At 48.3% G+C, this 24,143-nt stretch overlaps 4 protein-coding genes across 4 annotated transcripts in view; 2 read left to right on the top strand and 2 right to left on the bottom strand.

The window, feature by feature from the left end:
- The window catches only part of TSPEAR (thrombospondin type laminin G domain and EAR repeats), a 180,463-nt gene that overhangs the window by 15,936 nt on the left and 140,384 nt on the right, over positions 1-24,143 (top strand). The window lies entirely within an intron of this gene.
- LOC136173776 (keratin-associated protein 12-1-like) lies at positions 6,511-6,897 on the bottom strand. Its single transcript, XM_065943689.1, has 2 exons — positions 6,820-6,897; positions 6,511-6,702 (listed from the first exon to the last, which is right to left on the bottom strand). The coding sequence occupies exons 1-2, from the start codon at positions 6,895-6,897 to the stop codon at positions 6,511-6,513; spliced, it is 270 nt and encodes an 89-aa protein (XP_065799761.1).
- On the top strand, positions 9,896-10,240 carry LOC136173516 (keratin-associated protein 12-2-like). The gene is made up of 2 exons (XM_065943200.1): positions 9,896-10,071; positions 10,132-10,240. Exons 1-2 carry the CDS (start codon positions 9,896-9,898, stop codon positions 10,238-10,240), a joined length of 285 nt encoding a protein of 94 aa, XP_065799272.1.
- Positions 23,774-24,088, bottom strand: LOC136173515 (keratin-associated protein 12-2-like). Its single transcript, XM_065943199.1, has one exon. It carries the CDS (start codon positions 24,086-24,088, stop codon positions 23,774-23,776), a length of 315 nt encoding a protein of 104 aa, XP_065799271.1.

Below are 24,143 nucleotides of genomic sequence, written 5' to 3'. Positions count from 1 at the left end.
ATGCTGGTGTCACAGAATGAGTTAGGAAGTGTTCTCTCGTCTGGCTTTTGGAAAAGCCTGAGACGGTTTGGCGTTAGTTTATTATACGCTGGTAGAATTCACCAATGAAGCCATCTGGTCCTGGGCTTTTTTTCCCTGTGAGATTATTGATTAATGATCCAATATTTTGTTATAGGTCTGTTGAGATTTTCTGTTTCTTTTTTAGTCAGTTTCATTAATTTGCATATTTATGGAAAATTTCCTATTTCATCTAGGTTATAATTTGTTGGCATACAAAATTTCCCTTGGTATTCTTTTATAATGCTTTTTATTTCTCTGCAGTTCATGGTAATATCCCTACTTTCAATTCTGAGTTTAGTTATTGTACCTTTTCTCTTTTTTCTTTGCTAGTCTATCTGTATATCTTTCCAAAGAGTCAAACTTGGTTTTGTTAATTCTCTGCTATTTTTCTGTCTGTTATGCCATTTATTTTCACTCTAATTTCAGTATTTCCTTCCTTCTATCTTTAGATTTCGTTTGCTCTTTTCTAGCTCCTTAAGGTATAAAGTTAGTTTATTGATTTGTGATCATTCTTTTTAAAATATTTATTTAATATTTGGCTGCACTGGGCCTTAGCTGTGGCATGTGAGGTCTTCTTTGCAGCGTACAGGTTTCTTTCTAGTTGAGGTGTGCAGGCTCAGTAGTTGTGGCTCAGTTTCCTGACCATGAATCAAACCCACATACGCTGTATTGGAAGGCAGATTTTAAACCACTGGACCATTTAGAGGCTTAACTTCCCCTCTGCACAGCCTTCACTGCATCCCATAGGTTTGATACATTGTGTTTTCATTTTAATTCATTATTAGTATTTTCTAATTTCCCAACTTTTGTCTTTGACCCCCATTAAAAAATTATCTGTTGTTTAATTTCCACATATTGTGAATTTTCTAGTTTCTTTCTTGAAAATAATAAGTTGATTATAGAGGAAGACAGCTATAAGTCATGGCTAGTTCTTTGCAGCCAAAGTTGGAGAGGCTCTAGACAGTTATTGATGTCTAATTTCATTCCATTGTGATTGGAAAAGACCCTTTGTATGATTTCAGTTTGTTTTTTTTTAATTCACTGAGGCTTGTTTTGTGTCCTAACATATGACTTGTCCTGGAGAGCATTTAAGGTGTTGTTGATGGGTGGTGTATTCTGTGTGTTTGTTTTGACTAGTTGATTTGCAGTGTTGTTCAAGTCCTCTGTTTCCTTATTGATCTGTCTAGATGTTTTGTCCATTATTGAACATAGAGTATCCAAGGCTTCAACTGTTATCACAGAACTGTCTGGTTCTTACTTCAATTCTGCCAACGTTTGTTTCATATATTTTTGGGTCTCTGTTGTGTGGTGCATATATATTTTTAATCTTTATATCATCTTGATGAATTAAATCTTTTATTAATACATAGTGTCCTTCTCTTGTGCATTTTTATGGTTGGTATAATATGGATGAATAGGTCCTTGGTAAGTATTATGTGTCAGTTTTTCAATTCTTAGTGTGTTGTGGGGACTTAAGAATTCTTGAAAATAATAAGTTTATTATAGAGGAAGACAACCATAGGTCATGACTAGTTCTTTGCAGCCAAAGACGGAGAGGCTCTATACAGTCAACAAAAACAAGACCAGGAGCTGACTGTGGCTCAGACCGTGAACTCCTCATTCCCAAATTCAGACTTAAATTGAAGAAAGTAGGGAAAACCACTAGACCATTCAGTTATGACCTAAATCAAATCCCTAACGATTATACAGTGGAAGTGAGAAGTAGATTTAAGGGACTAGATCTGATAGACAGTGTGCCTCATGAACTATGGATGGAGGTTCATGCCATCGTACAGGAGACAGGGAGTAAGACCATCCCCAAGAAAAAGAAATGCAAAAAAGCAAAATGGCTGTCTGAGGAGTCCTTACAAATAGTTGTGAAAAGAAGAGAAGCAAAAAGCAAAGGAAAAAAGGAAAGATATTCCCATTTGAATGTGAGTTCCAAAGAATAGCAAGGAGAGATAAGAAAGCCTTCCTCAGCGATCAGTGAAAAGAAATAGAGGAAAACAATAGAATGGGAAAGACTAGAGATCTCTTCAAGAAAATGAGAGATACCACGGGAACATTTCATGAAAAGATGGGCTCAATAAAGGACAGAAATGGTATGGACCTAACAGAAGCAGAAGATATTAAGAAGAGGTGACAAGAGTGCACAGAAGAACGGTACAAAAAAGATCTTCATGACCCAGATAATCATGATGGTGTGATCACTCACCTAGAGCCAGACATCCTGGAATGTGAAGTCAAGTGGGTCTTGGGAAGCATCACTACAAACAAAGCTAGTGGAGCTGATGGAATTCCAGCTGAGCTATTTCAAATCCTAAAAGATGATGCTGTGAAAGTGCTACACTCAATATGCCAGCAAATTTGGAAAACTCAGCAGTGGCCACAGGACTGGGTAAGGTCAGTTTTCATTCCAATCCCTAAGAAAGGCAATCCCAAAGAATGCTCAAACTACCGCACAATTGCACTCATCTCACACGCTAGTAAAGTAATGCTCAAAATTCTCCAAGCCAGGCTTCAACAATATGTGAATCATAAACTTCCAGATGTTCAAGCTGGATTTAGAAAAGGCAGAGGAACCAGAGATCAAATTGCCAACATTCACTGGATCATCAGAAAAGCAAGAGAGTTCTAGAAGAACATCTATTTCTGCTTTATTAACTATGCCAATCCTTTGACTGTGTGGATCACAATAAACTGTGGAAAATTCTGAAAGAGATGGGAATACCAGACCACCTGACCTGCCTCTTGAGAAACCTGTATGCAGGACAGGAAGCAACATTTAGAACTGGACATGGAACAACAGACTGGTTCCAAATAGGAAAAGGAGTACGTCAAGGCTGTATATTGTCACCATGCTTACTTAACTTCTATGCAGAGTACATCATGAGAAACGCTGGGCCTGAGGAAGTACAAGCTGGAATCAAGATTGCTGGGAGAAATATCAATAGCCTCAGATATGCAGATGACACCACCCTTATGGCAGACAGTGAAGAAGAACTAAAGGGCCTCTAGATGAAAGTGAAAGAGGAGAGTGAAAATGTTGGCTTAAAGCTCAACATTCAGAAAACTAAGATCATGGCATCTGGTCCCATCACTTCATGGCAAACAGATGGAGAAACAGTGGAAACAGTGGCTGACTTTATTTTTTGGGGCTCCAAAGTCACTGCAGATGGTGATAGCAGCCATGAAATTAAAAGACACCTACTCCTTGGAAGAAAGCTATGACCATCCTAGACAGCATATTAAAAAGCAGAGACATTACTTTGCCAACAAAGGTCTGTCTAGTCAAGGCTATGGTTTTTCCAGTAGTCATGTATGGATGTGAGAATTGGACTATAAAGAAAGCTGAGCACCAAAGAATTGATGCTTTTGAACTGTGGTGTTGGAGAAGACTCTTGAGAGTCCCTTGGACTGCAAGGAGATCCAACCAGTCCATCCTAAAGGAAATCAGTCCTGAATGTTCATTGGAAGAACTGATGTTGAAGTTGAAGCTCCAATACTTTGGCCACCTGATGCGAAGAGCTGACTCATTTGAAAAGACCCTGATGTTGGGAAAGATTGAAGGCAGGAGGAGAAGGGGACAACAAAGGATGAGATGGTTGGATGGCATCACCGACTCAATGGACATGAGTTTGAGGAAACTCCGCGAGTTGGTGATGGACAGGGAGGCCTAGCATGCTGCAGTCCATGGGGCCGCAAAGAGTTGGACACAACTGAGCGACTGAACTGAACTGAATTGAGTTCATCCTACTGTGTTAACAATTTAAGACATTGGAGACATACAGGTGAAGGTCATTTTTTGCTGTCAGTTCTCCACCTTGATACCCAATGATGTGCATGTTAACTCCATGATTCCTTAAAGCTTGTAGAGAGAGATGGGGGGACTCAAATTGGCAAGGTTTTAACACCAAGTCCTGGGGAGACACTTCAGAGGAGAGGACATGTGTCAGAGAGAGAGAGAGAAAGAGAAGAGGGGAAGAAGAATACAAAGAGGGGGATGAGGGATGGGCTACGGGGGGAGGGGAAGGAAGGAAGACAAAGTAACAGGTCTCTGGACTCCCCATCCCACTTCTAACTACAGAAGCTATTTTAAAAATCTGGACCATTTTGGTAAGTTTTCTAATTTTTTTCCTTTTCAAAACTTCTTATCCTGGTTTTCTGGTTGTGGCATCTTCTCGAATGTCTTTGAGTTACATTTAGGGATTTTTAAAAATGTCTCTCCTCCTTCTTGTATTTTCTGCCTCCCGGTCTGGTCTTTCGTTTTCATGCCACAACTTTTCCTCGTTTGCTGAGGTGAGGGTGGGGTGGTCCTTGGTGGTCCAGGCTCCTTTCCACTGTGTGTATCACACTGTGCTGTATTAGAGGACTCTCGTCTACATGGGGATCGGGGTGGGGGTCTGTCCGGTGGTGGACTTCATTTTGGAGTAGCAGGTGGGAACCCAGATGCAGGAACAAGAGAGCTCTGTGCTGAGGTTGCCAGCAGCTGCCTGGTAGCCTCACCCCCACTCCTCCCATGAGGTGTCAATACTGCTGCTGGAGATACACACATCCTGGGTGAATGTGGGACCGCTGGGCACTCTCCCTGGGTCCACGTGGCCACGTCCCACCCTCCTTCCCCCAGGCCTGCCTGCAGTGGGCAGAGTGCCGTGGGGCTCCCGGCCAGGCTGGTCCCCACCTCTGCTGCCCCGCCTTGTGGTCAGCACACTCTCCTCTGCCTCCGTCTCAGGTGTTGAGTCCCTCATTTGTCTGTAAGCTGATTCCCTGGGGCCCCACCGTGGGTCTTAGGATGGTGGGTGGGCTGAGCCCCCACCTTGAATTGGAAGACTGGCTTTCTTACAGCCACCCGCACTCTGGACATCCGGCTGACCTGGACTCCATTGTTACTCCACTTGGGGGTCGAGACTTGGTTTCCTTGGGCGGCACCCCAGTTCACTTGGCTGTGGCATGGAAACTCTCGGTTTAATTCCCCATCCAGAGCAGGAACCCCATATGTGGCTCCTGTTCTTTTCACGAATATTTTAATTCTTTCATTTTAACTATATTTTCAATTCTTTATTTTCATTGTGTGAAAAATTTCAAACATACGGGAAGTTGAAAGGCTTAAACAGAGAGTGTCCACACGTCCATTCTGAGAGTCCACCACGGACCCTGTGCTTTGCTTCCTCAGGTACCTGCCCAGGAAACCCTCGTCCATGTGTCTTACTTTCTGAAGGATTTCTAGGTTACCAACAGCAGTACACACCACTCGAACGTGCTAGGAGGTGGAGCATTAAGTAGTGTTCAGTGGTCATGACCCAGAACCTCCCTCCCGCTCCGCCCAGTCAACTTAGCCCCAGCCTCCAGAAGCAGCCACTCTTCGTGTATTTTCAAGTCACACGTTAGTTCAGCTCATCTCAGGGCTTCACCTGAATGGAGTCACACCGCAGGCGCCCTTGTGCCGGGCTCCCTCCACCAGAGTGGTATTTTTGAGGTTTATCCTTGCTGTTGTACTGATTTTCTTCTGTTGCCAAGTTGGGCTTCATGATCAGCTCCCGTGCTGACCTGGTGGCTCAGATGGTAAAGAATCTGCCTGTGATGCAGGAAACTCAGGTTCAGTCTGGGTCAGGAAGATCCCCTGGAGGATGGCATGGTAGCTCACTCCAGTATTCTTGCCTGCAGAATCCCATGGACAGAGGAGGCTGGAGGGCTGCAGTCCATAGGGTCGCAGAGCGTCAGCCACGACTGAGCGACTAACACTTCCCCTGCTGACGGACACACGGCTGGTGCCCGCTTCCGCCTGCTACCTTCCAGCCTTTCAATGCTGGAAGCCAGGACAGTAGCCAGGTGGCTTCTGTTCAGGGTGGCTCTGACTTGTAGGAAACTCTTTTCTCGAGCTTACATCCACTCCTCTGCCACCCTGGCTCCTGGTCCAGCCTTCAGTGAAGCTTTCAGTGAACCTTATTCCTGGAAAGCCCTCTGGGAAATTGCAGGCAGCTGCAAGTTAGGCTCTGCCTACCGCTGCCCCATTACTCTTTCCTTAAAGAGCCCAGGATCAAGCTTCTCAATGGAGACGCTGGGAGAATGGCCCTTTGGATTCAGCGGCCTGGGCCGCCCCTACCCACAGAGTGCCCCCCACCTCAATGTCGCAGGGGCATGGCTTTCTCAGAAGAACCCCCACACCAGGACAGGAGTTCCATGCTGGCCTCGGCTTGTCCAGGACAGCAAGTGGCAAGCAGACAGGGCTTAGGGGAAAATCACAAAAAAGCCAGCATTGAGGCTCAGAGATTTATTTTTTATAGATCGCTAAGCTTTCATGGATAAGAAAAGTAAGGTGGATGTCCCGCCTCTATGGGATGTAGATCTGTCACCGATTCAGCACTGAGATGTGTGGATGGAATCCTGTTAATTAGACAAGGAGAGGCCTTTCGCGATCAATAGCAGAGCATCGATTTTCTGGACGATCTGTCAGCAGCAGGGAGGGGTTCCACAGGGGAGGGGCCTGCAGATGAGGGCAGGGTGGGAGGGCTGGCAGGCAGGGGCCACACACACGGTGGGCTGGCAGCTCACGAGGACACACACGGGCCTGCAGCTCACAGGGACACACACTGCTGGCTGGCAGCTCACGGGCACACAGCAGGACGCCTGGCAGGGGCTGGGCTCGCAGTAGGAGGCCACTGGGCAGCATGGGGACGGGCACCCGCCGGCAGGTTGGCACAGCAGAGCCACACGGCGGGCACCGCAGGGGCTCCCGCAGCCCAAAGCGGGGCAGCAGACAGCAGGGCAGGCCGGCTGGCAGGAGCTGGGCACACAGCAGGCCGGCTGGCAGCCCGCAGGGCAGCTGGTGTCACACATGGTGGTTTGGGGCTGGGAGGGATCAGGGTGGAGGACGGGGCTGGTCTGGAGGCTCCCTCCCCAGGGTGTCCTTTATACCCAGGCCGTGGCGTCCTGGCAATGAGGCCCTGGGTGTCTTCCTCGTGGCTGCCTGCTGTTTTTCCTCCTCCTTCCCCCGAGGGTCTCTTCCTGGAGCTTCTGGCGGCGGTGACTCAGTTCATGACGCTCCCTGAGCTGGAGGCTGACAGTGACCCAGTGGCCCTGGGATTTCTGGAATCAGAGCCTGGGTTGGATGGGGAAGGACCGTCAGGCCAGGACTGGGTCCCCTCATGATTTTCAAGGTCCTCTCCAGTTTAACCACCCTGTCATCTGTCCACACAAGCACAGTCACACTCACTGCACCAGTACCCCATTTGATTTGTCATCCAGAAGGTTCTCCCTCGGGGTCAGGCTCCTCACTTGGGGCTGTGGCCACATTTTTGCCATAATTATAGCAACAGGGCTCCAGCTTTGTGCCAAGTCTGAGTGTCTTTATTTTACATGGAGTGTCTCATAACTGATCAGTTATCAACCCTGCCACCATTCAAGGGGCCGACAACACAGATGTCCAGTCAGGAAGACCTGGAAGTTCCTGTAATGCATGCAGGTTCCACCCCTGCAAATGGAGCAGCTCTGAAGGTGCTTGGTCTCACTGTGGAATCTGTGGTCCTTACTTGGCATCTAACGGAGCTGGGACTTAGGGGTTCACTGGTGACATAGCCCATAGGCTGGAATTAGTTGGCACAGACAAGAGCGAGGGGCAGGCAGATGAAAATATTCATCTTGTTTGGCCCTGAAGATCAAGGCTTAAGGGTGTGACCCCCCATGAGCTTCCAACTCAGGGTTGCGCAACCAGGTCAGGCAGCCCTAGGTAGGTCCCAGGAGGACTGGGGTGGAGAGGGGGCTGAGCCACCTACGATTCCTCTCCCCACCCAAGGGTCTGCTCAGCCAGGCCCTGTGAGGCAGGCTGGAGCCAGTGTGGGAGACTGGGGTCCTCCTCCAGGCAGGGGGCAGCTGCTGGAGTGTGGATTACGAGCTCCTCCTGCACCACTCCCGCCCTGTGTTCTGTCTACACGTCAGCCTTAGCACGTTCTTCTACGGTGGGTGCTGTTTATTGGGATGGCCATCTCTCAGGGCAGTGCTGCTGCCTTCTCTGAGGCTGTGTCCCGGAAACCCTCTGCACCTGTGCAGTTCTCATTTTTCTTAATTCTTTTTTCTCCTTCAGATTGGATAATTTTTATTCATAGATCTTCACATTCACTCTTTCTTCTTCCACCTCCAGTCTGCTGTAAAGCCCACCCAATGGATATTTTATTTCAGCTATTGTGCTCCTCAGTTCTAGAATCCCCCCTCCCTCAGCTGAGATTTCCTATCTATTAAAAATTGCCATTCCTCAACTAAGATTCTCTATCTATTAACTCATGGATATAATCTTTTCCTTTGATTCTTTGAACATATCTTCCTTTGATTCTTTAAACATACAGCTGCTCTAAGTCATTACCTGCTAGACCAATATCTGGACCATCTTACACTGCATCACTGTATTTTTTTCCTTTAATTATGAATTATATTTTCCTATATCTTTCTTAAAATTTTTACTTATTTATTTACTTTTGGCTCTGCTGCGTCTTCATTGCTGTGAGGGTTTCAGTAGTTGTGGCACGTGTGCTCAATCGTTGTGGCTCCTGGGCCCTAGAGCACAGGCTTAATAGTTGTGACACATGTGTTCAGTTGCTCCTCAGCATGTGGGATCTTCCTGGATCAGGGATTGAACCCATGTCTCCTGCATTGGAAGGTGGATTCTTTACCACCGAGCCACCAGGGAAGCCCTTTCCTATATCTTTTATGTCTAGTGATTTTTGATTATAGACTAGAAATTATGAACATTCAGAGAGCCTACATTCTCTTATCTTTTCCTGATGATTCACTTTTTTGTCTAGTGAACAGTCACTTACTAACTGGTCGCCTCGAGCTTGTTTATGGGGGTTTGGTTTTATACTTTGTTAGGGTGTATTTGTGGAAAGTCCAAAGTGCTTCCCGAGCTCTCTATTTTGGTGAGACTTCATTTCCAAACTGTCTTCCCTGGAAGTCTTGTCATGGGTTGGCCAGGCTATCAGGATGGATCTGGAGCAGGTCCCACTTCAGGGTGAGGGAGGGACCCCTGTTCCATGGGTGCAGGCTGTGGGGTCTCAGTGGGATGCCAGCAGAGGTCTCCTCTTAATCCTGCAGCAGCTTCTCCATAGCCTCCAGTGGTCCTGAACTGAGCGTAGAGAGCCCCTCCTTCTTCTGAAGATTTACTGGGGGTCCTTTCTGATGCTCCCCCTGCTCACATGCTAGGTGCTTCCAGTTCCGACCCCTGGCCTCTTCTGGCTTTGTCACTTACTTCTCTAACTATGAGGCTATCTCAAGAGGAAGGACCAGGGTCACCACCCACCAGAAGCTCTCTGAGACTCAGCCGTTTGTCCTCTGGACCCTGTGGGTGAGGAGTCCCCATCCTTCCTGTGTCCTCTGGTGCCCCACCTTCAGCTTGACACGCTGGACACTCGGGGGTCAGACAGATGGACTCTGCTCTCCTTGCTCCACGGTAGAGCTGACATGGGAGGAGGGTGGTTTCCGTGGCTGTTTGAGGACCAGTATCACACAGGGAGGGACATCTGGAGATTCGTACAAAAGTGAGTCAAGTAAAATTTTAAGGAATGAAGCAGAATCCAGACACAGCCAGTAAGGCACTCAGGCAGGTTGCCAAGTGAACAAGAGCTTGAGGAGGGGCAATTAGTCATGAAGGGAAGTAAAAGCCAAACAAGCAACTAAAAAATCTACAACAGAAAACTATGTCCTGGGAGATAGCCCGGAAGAGGCAAAACAAGGAGTCGCGTCTGTGTTGTCCAGACGCCCACGGCCTGGGTATAAAGGCCGTCCAGGGAAGCAATCTGCAGACTTCACCCACCTTCCTCCCGACACCAGCCAACTCCACGCCACCATGTGCCACACCAGCTTCTCCTCAGGCTGCCAGGCTGCCTGTGTGCCCAGCTCCTGCCAGCCGTCCTGCTTCACGCCCAGCCCCTGCCAGCCGTCCTGCCTGCCCGTGAGCTACAGGCCAGCCGTGTGTGTGACTCCCTCCTGCCAGCCCTCTGTGCGCCTGCCCGTGAGCTGCAGGCCTGCCCTGTATGTGCCTGTGAGTTTTAAGCCGGCTGTGTGCCTGCCCGTGCGCTACAGGCCAGCCGTGTATGTGGCCCCCTCCTGCCAGTCCTCAGGGTGCTACCAGCCCTCCCGCCCCACCCTGGTCTGCAGACCCGTCTCCTGTAGCACTCCTTCCTGCTTGTGATCACGAGCCTCCTCCGAGCTGCTCCCAGTGCAGACGGGGTCACTCCTGCACCCCTCCCAGTATGAGTCCTCAGTGGGCCTCCAGGTTCTGCATGTGGCAGATGAAGAAAGCACGCTAAATCGACTCTGAACTCGGGCAAGAACATGGCAGGATGATCTGGACCCTTCTGTGAACTGCTGCATTCCCCCCAGGAAGCCCTGGTTCCCAGGGTCCTTCTCTGTCTCCAGCAGGAACCCACACCCCATGTGAGTCAAATAAACTGTGCTTTCCCCATGCAACAGTCTCTTCCTAGCTGTTTTTCGTGTCTGTTTTCTGGCTAGCTAGGCTATTACCAGGGCTTCCGTGGTGGCTCTAGTGGTAAATAATCTGCCTACAAGGCAGGAGACCCAGGTTTGATCCCTGGGTTGGGAAGATCCCCTGGAGAAGGAAATGGCAACCCACTCCAGTATTCTTGCCTGGGAAATCCCGTGGACGGAGGAGTCTGGTGGACTTCAGTCCATGGGGTTGCAAAGAGTCAGACACGATTGAGCAACTACAGCCACCACCAGACTGTTACCAAGAATTTAAGGCTGATCACCTCTTCAGTGATCCCCATCCCCAGCGGCTCATGGGAAGGTGGGAGGTTTTGGGTGGGGGGAGTGGTCAATGAGGCTCGGGTGCAGGAGGCTCGGGCAGTGACTTGCCCCTAACTTCTTGGGTACGTTTCAGCTAGAAACGTATGTTTATTATTCCATTACCTTTAACATCATAGAGTGGATCCACATCTCTGTGTTCTTGAAAGGCAGAATTTCTGATTCGCTGGTTTCCCACGATGGTGGAAGGGCGCTATCCCAAGTGTAATCTTCTGGAACTTTCTTTTTCCACTCTTTGTACTATAGCTAGATTTTCTCCACACGCCTGTGCCATGTGGTTTATCGGTCTAGACCCCTCCCCACTGTCTGCTCGCGGGACTATTTCAGGTTAGACCTACTCCAGTAGAGGGCTGGTGTGCAGGGGCCAAGTGGACAGCGGGCGGGAGGACATGGCTGTGGTCTGTCCTTGCTCCTCCTCCTCCTGTTGGCATCTGTGACCTTTCTGTTGAGGCCAAGCCAAGCTCCACCCTGAGAAGGGTGCTCAGCGGAGACAGTGACAGCACGGGGTAGAGGCCAGCCCTGCAGGATAGTGCCAGGCAGGGAACTGGTGTGCACAGCGGGACCAGCTTCACCGAGCTGGAGATGCAGGTGAATTGACTCCCTGCCACATGCTCTGAAGCAACCTCAAATTCCATGCCTTTTGTTTCTGGGGGTTTATTTTGTCATGGATTTTCCTGGGAGCTTTTCTAAGATGGTGAGATGGGTGTGGTTTGAGACACACAAGCACCATGGTGGTTAGCTGTGGTCTCGTCTTTGTTTCCGATTGTAGAGAGAGCCCTGCCCCGCGCACCTTCCAGGTATCTGTCCCTTAGGGGACCAGATGCACAATACAGTGGGGGATCCCAGACAGACAGTGTGGTGGGAGGCACCCCAGCTCCCCAGGGGCAGCCCTTGAAGCCTGGGCTTCCTCCGCTTGCTGTTAAGGGTGGTGGCAGTCCCCGCCCACAGGCAAGGGGACACAGTCCCTCCCGGGACTTTCTCACTGCTGACAACCCGATTTCCAACCTTTTAATTTATGTCCTGGAGGCAGATGATAGAGCTGATCTGTCCAGGTGATCTGGAACATATTCCTGTTGCTTACATTTCAAGGACTTTGGGTAAAACTGAGCCAGAAATGGAACCAGTCAGCTTGGAGGTATACTCTCACATGCATGTGCACACCCAAAGGATACATGTATGCAGCACACACACGCAAACACACATGTAAGTGCTCCCACTCGTCATATACACTGACGCACGTGCCCACATGCAGCGTAAACACGTATAGGGCACGCACACTCACGCACGCACCCGCAGGCAGCGCGGGGCGCACGCCCCCTCCCCCCACAGTGTGGGCTTACCGCGGGTCTGACGGCCATCGCGGCCTCCACAACACGCCTTGCCTGCAGAAGCAGAACCGGTTCTCTGCTTTCAGGTTAGTCGGGGCTCTACTTTCCAGGCCGCTGGTGGAGCTCACAGCACGGCTGAGCGCGTGTGGCCTGTGGAGGTAGGCAAGTGTGGGCTTCAGTCTCAGCTGGGGCAAGTTCTTTATCCGTTCTGAACTGCCTTTCCCTCATCTCAAGAAGGGAGCTCCCTTGCAGAGTTGTAGAAGGGATTAGAAACAACATGTATGAGCTTTGGGCATAATGCTTGCCACGTCAGAGTCTTAGAAAATATTAGCAAACAGGCCACATGTAAGAACCTCATATAGTGAAAATCCAAGGTAAAGAGCTGTGAGAACATAAGAGGGATTATGGTAAGGGATTCAGAACCTGTGTGACCAAGAGGGAGACTCAGAACTATGGCCCCCGTGTTTCCTGTCTCAGGAGGGGTGCGCGCGGGGATGGAGATGTGAGCCCCAGCTTCCCCGCGAAGCCCCGTCTCGGCGTCTTCGTCTGCCGCCCTCTCCTGGCTCCAGGCTGTTACTGCAGGCAGTTCCTCTGGCCCATCTCCATCTGGACCACATGAGTGTGCTCCTACCACAAATGCTGCAAATTTTCACTCTTAATTTCTTCCTCGTGTCAGTGTCTCTTGAGCACGTCTGTCGAGAAGTGCCCTGCTCGCGTGTGCGTGCCTTCACCAACTCCAGGCACACACGCGTGCACACACACACACAGAGGTATGCACGCACACACGCTGGGCTGGCTCTGCGGGTGGTTAAGCTGGCCTATGGTAATTCCTGTGAAGCTCACTGAGCCAGTGAGGATGGTGTGGGGGGGTATGGCAGGGGCCGTAGCTTTGTTGCTGGGTGGGCTGTGAGCAAGAAAAAGATGCCAGCAGAGCCACAGCGGGGAAATGGGTTTTACTGCCTTTGAAGCACCTTCCCTGGCTCTCCTCCCAGGAACCCCCGTGTGAACTTGGGGTTTCTCTCCCCAGTGCATTTCTTCATCCAGGTTCTGAGACAATACATTAGATCCTTGGTATGTTTTAAAGTTCAGATGTTGTCATATGCTGTGTATCTTTTTGTAACTTGCTTTCCCCCTCCACATTACATTGGAGTAACTCATCCTTGCAGATATGCCAGCTCTTGGCATCTGTTCAGGGCTATATAATATTCCACCATCCAAATATACTGGGATCCATCGATTTAGTCTCCAGTCACAGATGCTTAGGTCATTCTGACTTTGTAGTTCCTCCCACAAATGCTGCAAATTTTCACTCCTTTTTTTTTTTTTTTGATACTCAAATCATGCTTTTATTTTTTTTTAATTTTTTTTATGGTTTTTTTTTTTTTTTAATTTTTCAGTGGGTTTTGTCATACATTGATATGAATCAGCCATAGAGTTACACGAATTCCCCATCCCGGTCTCCCATCCCACCTCCCTCTCCACCCAATTCCTCTGGATCTTCCCAGCCCAACAGGCCCGAGCACTTGACTCATGCCTCCCACCTGGGCTGGTGGTCTGTTTCACCACAGATAATATACATGCTGTTCTTTCGAAATATCCCACCCTCCCCTTCTCCCACAGAGTTCAAAAGTCTGTTCTGTACTTCTGCGTCTCTTCTTCTGCCCTGCATATAGGGCCATCGTTACCATCTTTCTAAATTCCGTATATATGTGTTAGTATACTGTAATGTTCTTTATCTTTCTGGCTCACCTCACTCTGTATAATGGGCTCCAGTTTCATCCATCTCATTAGAACTGATTCAAATGAATTCTTTTTAACGTCTGAGTAATATTCCATGGTGTATATGTACCACAGCTTCCTTATCCATTCATCTGCTGATGGGCATCTAGGTTGCTTCCATGTCCTGGCTATTATAAACAGTGCTGTGATGAACATTGGGGTGCACGTGTCTCTTTCAGATCTGGATTCCTCAGTGTGTATGCCCAGAAGTGGTATTGCTGGGTCATATGGTAGTTCTATTTCCAGTTTTTTAAGAAATCTCCACACTGTTTTCCATAGTGGCTGTACTAGTTTGCATTCCCACCAACAGTGTAAGAGGGTTCCCTTTTCTCCACACCCTCTCCAGCATTTATTGCTTGTAGACTTTTGGATAGCTGCCATCCTGACTGGCGTGTAATGGTACCTCATTGTGGTTTTGATTTGCATTTCTCTGATAATGAGTGATGTGGAGCATCTTTTCATGTGTTTGTTAGCCATCTGTATGTCTTCTTTGGAGAAATGTCTGTTTAGTTCTTTGGCCCATTTTTTGATAGGGTCATTTATTTTTCTGGAATTGAGCTTCAGGAGTTGCTTGTATATTTTTGAGATTAATCCTTTGTCTGTTTCCTCATTTGCTATTATTTTCTCCCAATCTGAGGGCTGTCTTTTCACCTTACTTATAGTTTCCTTTGTTGTGCAAAAGCTTTTAATTTTCATTAGGTCCCATTTGTTTATTTTTGCTTTTATTTCCAATATTCTGGGAGGTGGGTCATAGAAGATCTTGCTTAGAAACAAAAGACCTATACACAGAAAACTTTAAAACATTGATGAAAGAAATCAAAGAGGACACAAACAGATGGAGAAACACCGTGTTCATGGATTGGAAGAATCAATATTGTCAAAATGGCTATTCTACCCAAAGCAATCTATAGATTCAATGCAATCCCTATCAAGCTACCAACGGTATTTTTCACAGAACTAAAACAAATAATTTCACAATTTGTATGGAAATACAAAAAACCTCAAATAGCCAAAGTAATCTTGAGAAAGAAGAATGGAACTGGAGGAATCAACCTGCCTGACTTCAGACTCTACTACAAAGCCACAGTCATCAAGACAGTATGGTACTGGCACAAAGACAGAAATATAGATCAATGGAACAGAATAGAAAGCCCAGAGATAAATCCACGAACCTATGGACACCTTATCTTTGACAAAGGAGGCAAGGATATACAATGGAAAAAAGACAATCTCTTTAACAAGTGGTGCTGGGAAAACTGGTCAACCACTTGTAAAAGAATGACACTAGAACACTTTCTAACACCATACACAAAAATAAACTCAAAATGGATTAAAGATCTAAATGTAAGACCAGAAACTATAAAACTCCTAGAGGAGGACATAGGCAAAACACTCTCTGACATAAATTTTCACTCTTTTGACTTCTTCCTTGTGTCAGTGTCCCTTGAGCATGTCTGTTGAGAAAGGCCCTGTTTGCGTGTCACTGTGCATGCCTTCACCAACTCCAGAGGGTGCAAATCTCACCACAAAGGGGTTGTTCCCAAACTATGCTGCCAGCAGGTGTGGGACTGGCTGTTTCACATGTTAAACCACAGCCACCATTATCGGATGTTCCAAGTGTGGACAGGCTGGTCATTGTGAAATGTCTTAGGAACTTTATTTTCTATTTTATATATTTTTTACAGGGTGATGCTCATGTAGAAAAGGAAGCAAAACAAGGTCAAAACTTGATGGCTTTTCACAGAGTGTGCACTGCCTATAACTGCCTCTAGGTCTAGGAAGTGGGGATACCCACCCCCAACACCATCTAAGGCTTCTTCCAGTGGCCCCCAGCCCCATCCTCCCTGAGTAACCACTGCCCCATCCTCTAGCAGGAATGATGTGCTCTGAGCTGTTTGAATCGCATCGGACATGGTTCCTTTTGTTGACAGTCTTTACCTTTACCTTTAGGCACTCTGGGGAGTCTCACTTCATATAGTGAGGGAGCTATCTCATCTTTGTATTCTCTGGGAGGCTTTGTGTCACTTTGGAGACATTTATTCCTACACCGTCTCTGGTATGGTCTTGGCAGGAAGATTCTAAATCCTGATTCAGTTTCTTTAGGGCCTAAAGGTTGATTTACATTTCTAATAAATTCATCACAATAAGTTTTAATATCTTTAGAGAATTTATTGGGACAAAATTGCTGCAATAGCCAATGATTGTATTAAAAATCTCTGATTCCTGTAGTTCTGGCGTAATTTTCAGCCCCAGTTTCCTAGGGGCCTTTATTGTGCTTTCTGTTTTATTCTGCCAGCCAGTTGCACAAGCCAAAGACTTGTCTTTTCGGAGAACCATCTTTTGACCTTGTCAGTCTCTGTGGATAACTGTTTCTGTTTAATTTCTGCCCCTGATTTTGCTATGCATATATTGAATGATTTTAACTACTTTTCCATGATACTTTTCATAGACAAGCTTCAGAAAATAGCACAGCTATTTTCAATATGTCATACAGTGGAATAAAGTCAAAAGGGAAATGTCAATCCCTTGTTTCAAAGTGACAGTAAAGTCAGTTTCTGGCCTGTTGTAACAGGGTATCATCTTGTGATAAATACCATTTTAGGGGGTATCTAGCTGAAATTCTTTGACAGATGTAAAAGATCCACATGTATTTATACACTGTGCACAATTTTTTTTTTTTAGGCCACTGTGACATTTCTTCATGAAATTGGAAATTCTTTGAGACAAAATGTACCCAGATTATTAGTTAACAAAGTCTCATTTCAGCAAGATTCATCTAAAGCTAGAGAAAAGTAATTGAAAAATTTCAGATTTTGAATACATTACCCTTGAATACTGTTGGTCTGCTTGCTCTGCCGTGTTCTGAGAAGAGTGTGTGTCTTCTCTGTGTTGGAGGCTTTGCCTTTCTTCCTTGGAATCAGCCAGGTTTTGTCACTGCTGAGAAGTCCCCTCTTCACTGTCCTTTGTGGCCAACCTGCTCCTTTTGTGACCACCCAGGTGCTTGGCCATCTCCGTCAGCAGGAATTGATGAGAGGTCAGGTGAGAAATTCAGGCAGGGCTTTATTGGAACTCGTGCAGCAGTGGAGGGAGGGAGAACAAGTAACGGGTGCCCTGCTCTCTCCCCGAGGAGGCGTACGAGTTGGTTCCTTAAATGGGTGAGGGCGGTGCCAGGTCCAGGGGTCAGGCCAGAGAGGTGTCCTGGGTGGTCTGCCCACCCCCTTCGTGCTATTGCGTGCAGGGGATGTGAGCCGGACCCTGCCTTTGCTCCTGACACCTTGGAAGTGGTAGTCAGGTTTTTGGTCTTTTTCTATCTTTTGTCCACAATCTGTCCCAACTGCACATGCAGGCAGTTACTTTTAGTCCCTCTAGTTTCTTGGTATCTGTAGCTGGAGACAACATTTGTCCAGGTGCAGGCCCTGCAGCGAAGGGTCCCAGGCCCCAGCGCATCTCTCTGGTGCTGTGGATGCTCCCTGACCTGAGTGTTCTCTGTTTTCACCACGTGGATTTCTTCGTAATTGTGTGTTTTCTTTTCTGGAATCTGGTCTCTGTCCCTGAGTATCGCCTCTCCCTGCTTCTCTCTGGGGAACCATGTGACATGTATTGACCCTTCTCTATCTCCCAAGTCTGCTGGCTGCTTGTCATTTTTTAAATAAATGTCTTAGTTTCTGTGTAATTTTTTTTAGGTGAGTGTTTGGTTCGTGTGCACTGGTCTCCCCAACTTGCCATCCCACCCAGGCTGTGGGCTTTTCTTGCAATGATTTTTATATGTTTTGGCTTTAGCAGTTGTCTTTGACTCTCTCAGATATATCTGTTTTTAAAAATAGCATCTTATTCCTTTCTCATGTTTTTCATCCCATTTTCTAGTTCCTTGGATGTTAAAGCACGCTTGCTTACAAGTCTGTGGATAACAACCCACAGCATGAAGTTCTGGGGACATCTGTTGTGTCTGCTGCCCTTGGTGTGTGGACATGTGGACAACATGCACTGTGTTGGGGGTTGTGAGCTCACTCTCAGGTTCTCAGTTGTGTTAACACTGCCCAGTGGGCTGGGGGCCTCAGGGAAGTGTGTGCCGGGGTCAGGTGCAGCTCATTGTAAACCATATCTCACGGAGCACTTCTGAGTGAAGGAGTGCTTACAGATGCACTCCTTACAGATGCACCTTACAGATGGGAACATGATGTGATAGGCAGGCATGTGGCTACCCAGGCCACAGGGTCTTGTAGATGTAGTACAACCCCTGCCAGGCACGTGGTGATGGGGTGCTGAGCCCCCTAGGTATTAGGGGAATTAAATGGAAGTGGTCTTGTCCAGGCTTCAGAGACAAGAAAGGAGAGCAGGCAGGCCTCCAATCTTGCTCCTGACCTGTCTGGACACTGCCCTGACTATGTGCCTGCTCACGAGTGCAAGCTGAGAGGCACTACAGGTAACTTAGGGAGCAGGTCTTGGAATTCTTGAGCCCGTGGAGGAGGTCTGGCCAACCACACTTCGGGTTTAGCAACATCCTAAGACCCACAAGATAAAACAAACAGCATTGTAAAAAAAGATTAACATAAAACCAGAGCTGCAATTTGCTCACAAACTGACGATGATATCAGTTTGTGGCCTGGAATTATAAGCAGGAATCCCCAAAACTGCAATTTTGAAGTCTGAACAGTGGAGCAGACACGCTGCCCAGGACCTTTTCCACAGTGGGACTCCAGATTGCTGTTACATGGGGCTTCCCAGCACTGTTTGAGGCTGGATGTTGGTTGGCCCAGTTAGGTGATGTATGTGGGTTACATTCCTCTACTGTTTCTATTGCTCTGTTATTTTAATGTTTGTATATTGAAAGTAAGTTAGATAATGCTTGATTAAATATTGGTAATTCTCTACTAAATATTGTTTGTGTATAATGAGTGATTTCTTTTGTTAACGAATCTTTTCAACCTGAAACGAAAGTTAAAAGTTTAGGCGAAACATCGAATTGGCACTGTGAGCAGGATTCATGAAACAGAATGCCAGTCTTTAAGAAGAAAGAGTTTAAAGTGGATGAAGCTTTTATTCCTGAATGGGACAATTCACCGTATTGCTTACTAGCTAATGAATGGGACATATTCACCGGATTGTGTGAGAATTGGAACCTTACGTTAAAGTGGACTGAACCTTTAGAAATTATTGAATGTTGGTGGCTAGCGCCAGTTTAGAAAGGATTAGAATGTGCCGTGCTGGGTGGCAGACTGGATCCTCCTCTCTGCCTACTGTAAGATACATGAAGCTAAATTAAAATTATCTGAAGAGAAGTTACAAGTGGAAAAAGGATTACGCGGATTGTGAGTACGATTGTCCATAACATTAAAAGCAATGCCAGAATTATATTTTAGCTGACCAAGTCTTCACTTTCGAAGTCGGCTTTCTGCTGAGCCGACCCCGTTTTAGCTGCGTCTCCCACTCTAATAAACTCTATTCTCCTCTCATTCTGTCTCATATCTGGGAATTCTTTTCCAGCCCGCGCACAGACCACCACACCAGGCTACACACATCATGTGAGGGAGGGGAGGACGGCAGATTGCAGGGGGTCCGGCAGGTGTGCAGGCATTGCTGCACATTCACCCTCGCCTGCGTGGTCATCTGAGGGTCACCTCACTCACCATGGCCAGGACTCTACTGCAATGTCTCAAGGCTGTCCGCTCTGGGCCCCCTCAGTGGGTGTGGAGGTGGACGTGACCAGGGAGGGCCTACAGCCCCGCTCCTCTCCATCCCCGAGCATCCACGACCCGGAGCTCCCTTGGCTAGGCGTCATGGCGGCCAGCACACTGGCCGGGTACCCCAGGTGCTCAGAAGACGGGTGCTGCTTCTCCCTGCTGAGGGCCAGGCAGAGGCTGGAATGGGGCGGCTGGGGAAGCAGCCTGGCTGGGCTGTCACCACACCCCCTTCCGTCCTGGTGCTAGACCCCCGGGTCAGGGCTCTTCACGGGAGTGGCCGAGTGTCCCCTGGCTCATGAGCAAGGGCAGTGTGGCGCTTGGCCAGCCTTGCAGGCTGCAGGCAGGACCACAAGGGCAGGGAGGACAGAGGTGGGCACCAAGCTTGGGCCCCCCTTGGGACATCCTCACGAGAACAGGCCAGTTCCCAGTTCTGCCCCCCAGCCCCTTTGCACACACAGACTGCCCTCCCGGCCCCGGGGCGTGGGCTTCTGACCATTTCGGAAGAGAGGGAGCTGGGTGGATGCGTTTATTAACCAGCCAGTGGGGTGGGCTCCTGGTTCAGCAACCCAGCAGGAGCGGGTAGGGTCTTTGGTGATCAGCCAGTTGTGGGGTCTGGAGAGCTTGTTCCCCACGGAGGGCAGAAGCAGAGGGTGAAGACCTTTGACCGACAGCTCAGTGTCCGGGCTCAGGAGTCATGGCTTCACCCACTGTGGCGTCAGCAGCAGGCGGGGATGCAGATGAAGAGAGGCACGCAGAAGCAGGTGTGGGGCTCACACGGCATGGCCTGGCAGGTCACAGGAATGCAGCAGGCGGGGCTGCACGAGCAGTGAGGGTGGCAGAGCGGCTGGCAGGCTGCGACCATGCAGTCACCGGGACAGCACAGCGGAGACCCGCTGGGGTCGGGGGTGTCGCAGGCACCCCCACACACCAGGGGTGGGCAGCAGATGGGGGCGCAGCCCAGGGCACCGCAGCCGGCGGGCGAGCCGACGCAGCACATGGTGGTGGGGCTGCTGGTCCGCTCTGCGGGTCCCTCCCCAGCAGCCTTTGTTACCCGGGATGTGTGTCCCGGCAACGCGGCCGCTCTTTGTGCTGTTGATCCTCTTTGCACTTTCCTGTCCCGGTGCTGGGTGCCCCGTGAAGCCAGTCCAGCAAGGACAGCTTGCAGTCTCCGGGGTGGGAGTGGCCGTGCTCAAGCCGGGCAGGGCTCGTGCTGGCCACTGGGCCCTACTGGTGGTGTGAGGTGGGCAAACTGCCTGAGGAGTCAGGGTCCCGGTGTACCCGTCCTGCCAGTCCCTGGGTGTCCCTGGTGGGCGCCAACACTCACATGCCCTGGGGTGTCTTTGCAAGCTGTGCAAAGGGCTGGGGCATATTGCTCAGCTCTTCCGCTCAACTCCCCGCTGGGCCTCTTGCTATGGGGACATTTGGGTGTCCTGCCTGCCGGTGTGGGGACCTGGTGTTGGGAAGGAGGGGAGAACCCTGGGGTGATGGGTCCAGACTCCTGCCTGCATGCCTCTGTAGCCCCTGAGGAGGACAGACCAGCTGGACATCACTCAGAGGGAGGAAATTTGAGCCCTGCGTGGGATTTCTGATAGATAGCTTATGGTTGGGTACTGCTTTTTGATCCAATGTGAAAATCTCTGTCTTTTGATTTTGACGTTTAGACGTTTTGCATTTAATGTAATTGTTACAATTTTTAAAGGTAGAATACCATCTTGCTAGCTGTGTTCAGTTTGTCCCGTCTGTTCTTTTTCCTCATTTCCTTCTTTTTAGGTCTAATATTTTTAATTATTCCATTTAATCTCTACTTTTAGTTCATCACTTATACATCTTTTGGATGCCGCTTGACCTAGACTTTATACTATACAACTTTAATATAACACAGTCTGCTTCCAGACAGTATTCTACCATTGCATCCATACGTCAGGATTCCACAGCACAGCACTTCCATGTCCCTTTCATATCCTTTGTGTTATTGTCATATTTTACTTTTCCATTTATTAAGAATCCCACAGTGCACTATTACTATATTTGCTCTAGACAACTATCTAATAATGATTTTTGTATTTATCTTCTCTTTAAAATAATTTCTAGAGCCATTCTTTTCCTTGTGTGGGCCCAAGATTCTCTATGCTATCATGCTCCTTGACCTGAGGACATTTTCTTAATATTTCCTGTAGCATATATCATCTGCTGATCTCTCTCATTTTTTGTTTATCTAAGTGTTTATTTCACTTTCAATTTTGAAAGATTTTTCCCAGTTTTGTGGGCTGACAAATTTTCCTTTTAGTATTTTATAGACGTCATTCCATTGTCTTTTGGATTGTATACTTTCTAGTTAGAACTCTGATGTAATTCTTATTTTTACTCTTCTCTGCATGGCATGTATTTCTCATATGAGTGTTTTCAAGATTTCCACTTTATTTATTTATTTTTTTGACAGCCACTATTTTAATATGATATGTCCAGGTCATTTTTTTTTGGTCAGGGGTGGGGAAGGGAGAAGATACTTATCCCACTTGAGGTGCTCTAGTGTTTTTAGGCTTATGTCTTTCATCACTTGTAGAAAATTTCTCAGATATGATTTCTTCAAATATTTCTTCTGTGAAGAGATAAATTCTATGCCTTTTCTCTCTCTGGACTCTAGTTACCTGCATCAATGATAGTTTGATATTGTCCCAGAATCTGTGATGTTCTGTTCTTATTCCCACCCCCACCATCTTGCTCTTTGCGTTTGAATATGGTAGTTTCTATTTCCCCATCTTCAAGTTCATCAATTCCGCACTTGACTGTCAGGTCTACTCAAGAACCCACTGAAGGAATTCATCTTTGATATTGTATTTTTATTTCTATACTTTCCATTTGACCCTTTCCTCTATTTTCCGTCTCTCTGCAGCAATTCCCCATCTCTTCATATGTGTGGTCCGTGTTTTACACTCAACCCTTTAACATATTAGTCACATTTATTTTTAAATTTCAGTTTCATGACTGCAGCATCTGGGTCACTTGGAGTCCGCTTGTATTGACTGCTTTCTCTCTTGTCAATGAATTGATTTTTCACCGCTTTTTTGAATGTCTTCTAAGTTTTGTCAACCTCAGATGTGTTAATTTAAATGGACATAAACTGTGTTTCTTCCTGCGAATAGGTATCAGGTCATCAGTGTGTGGGGGCATTTGAATCAGCCTGCTCAGATGTTGACCTCGGTTTGGGTTTTGGTGTTTTCTGAGGACCTTCCGGGTACCAGTGACCTCAAATTCCTTGTGTGGTTGTCAGCATCTTGTGCGGAGGACAGGGGTTGTGGACACAGTGTGTTTGCTCCGTCCTACATTCTTTAGCTGCCCCTGCTGGAGCCTGATGCTGCTCAGGCAGCTGTGCTGGCCAGGCTGGAGCCAGGAGGAAACGGGGCTCTCTGGTCTTGGGCCAGGGTCAACCCTGGCAGGCCCTATGTGCCTGAGCCTGAGGGGTGAGGCTTTCTCAGATCTGTCTCCTCTCCCTGGGATGGTTGGACTCCCCTTTGTGTGTGTGGTCGGTTTGTGTGAGCCTTCTGGCCTCCCTGTGTGGTCATCCTTTAGGCACCAGGTCAGACCTGGGTCTGGGCCTGTTTCCCACCCACCACTCAGAGGCAGGGGAAGTCCTTCCCCACCCACAATGTGAGTCTCAAGTGGCTGATGTGGGGACATACCTTCCCCACCCTCCACCCACCAAGGACCCTCCACCTTCAGCTGAGCTGTCAAGAGGGGTCTTTGAGGAGAGTCCTCTGTACTTATGATTTGTATACACTTGCAAGAAGAAAACTTCAAAATATGTGAAGATAAAACAGGACAGGCTGCATTGAGATAGCATGGTTTATTTGTATTTCGCTCACGTGGGGTGTGGTTTCCTGCTGAAGACAGAGAAGGACCCTGGCAACCAGGGCTTCCTCTGAGTAGGGGCAGATGCACCAGTTCACAGAAGGGACCAGATCATCCTGCCACGTTCTTGCCTGGGTTCAGATGTTGGTTGATCATGCTTTTCATCTGCCACATTCAGAACTGAAGGCCCCCTGAGGACTCGTGCTGGGAGGGGTATAGGAGTGATCCGGTCTGCACTGGGAGCAGCTGGGAGGAGGCTCGTGATCACAAGCAGGAAGGGATGCTACAGGAGACAGGTCTGCAGACCAGGGTGGGGCGGGAGGGCTGGTAGCACCCTGAGGACTGGCAGGAGGGGGCCACATACACTGCTGGCCTGTAGCGCACGGGCAGGAACACAGAGGACTGGCAGGAAGGAGTCACACACAGGGTGGGCGTGTAGGTCACTGGCAGGCATGTGGCTGGTCGGTAACTCACGGGCACGCAGGTCGCCTGGCAGGGGCTGGACGTGAAGCAGGATGGCTGGTAGGAGCTGGGCACGCAGGCAGCCTGGCAGCCTGAGGAGCAGCTGGTGTGGCACATGGTGGCGTGGGGCTGGCTGGTGTTGGGAGGAGAGCTGGTGATGTCTGTCTGCAGG

Source organism: Muntiacus reevesi, chromosome 8 (genome assembly GCF_963930625.1).
Source record: "Muntiacus reevesi chromosome 8, mMunRee1.1, whole genome shotgun sequence".
In the NCBI taxonomy this organism is placed as follows: domain Eukaryota; kingdom Metazoa; phylum Chordata; class Mammalia; order Artiodactyla; family Cervidae; genus Muntiacus; species Muntiacus reevesi.
Note: the sequence above shows the minus strand (reverse complement) of the source record. Positions and strands in the feature narration are given on the sequence as shown.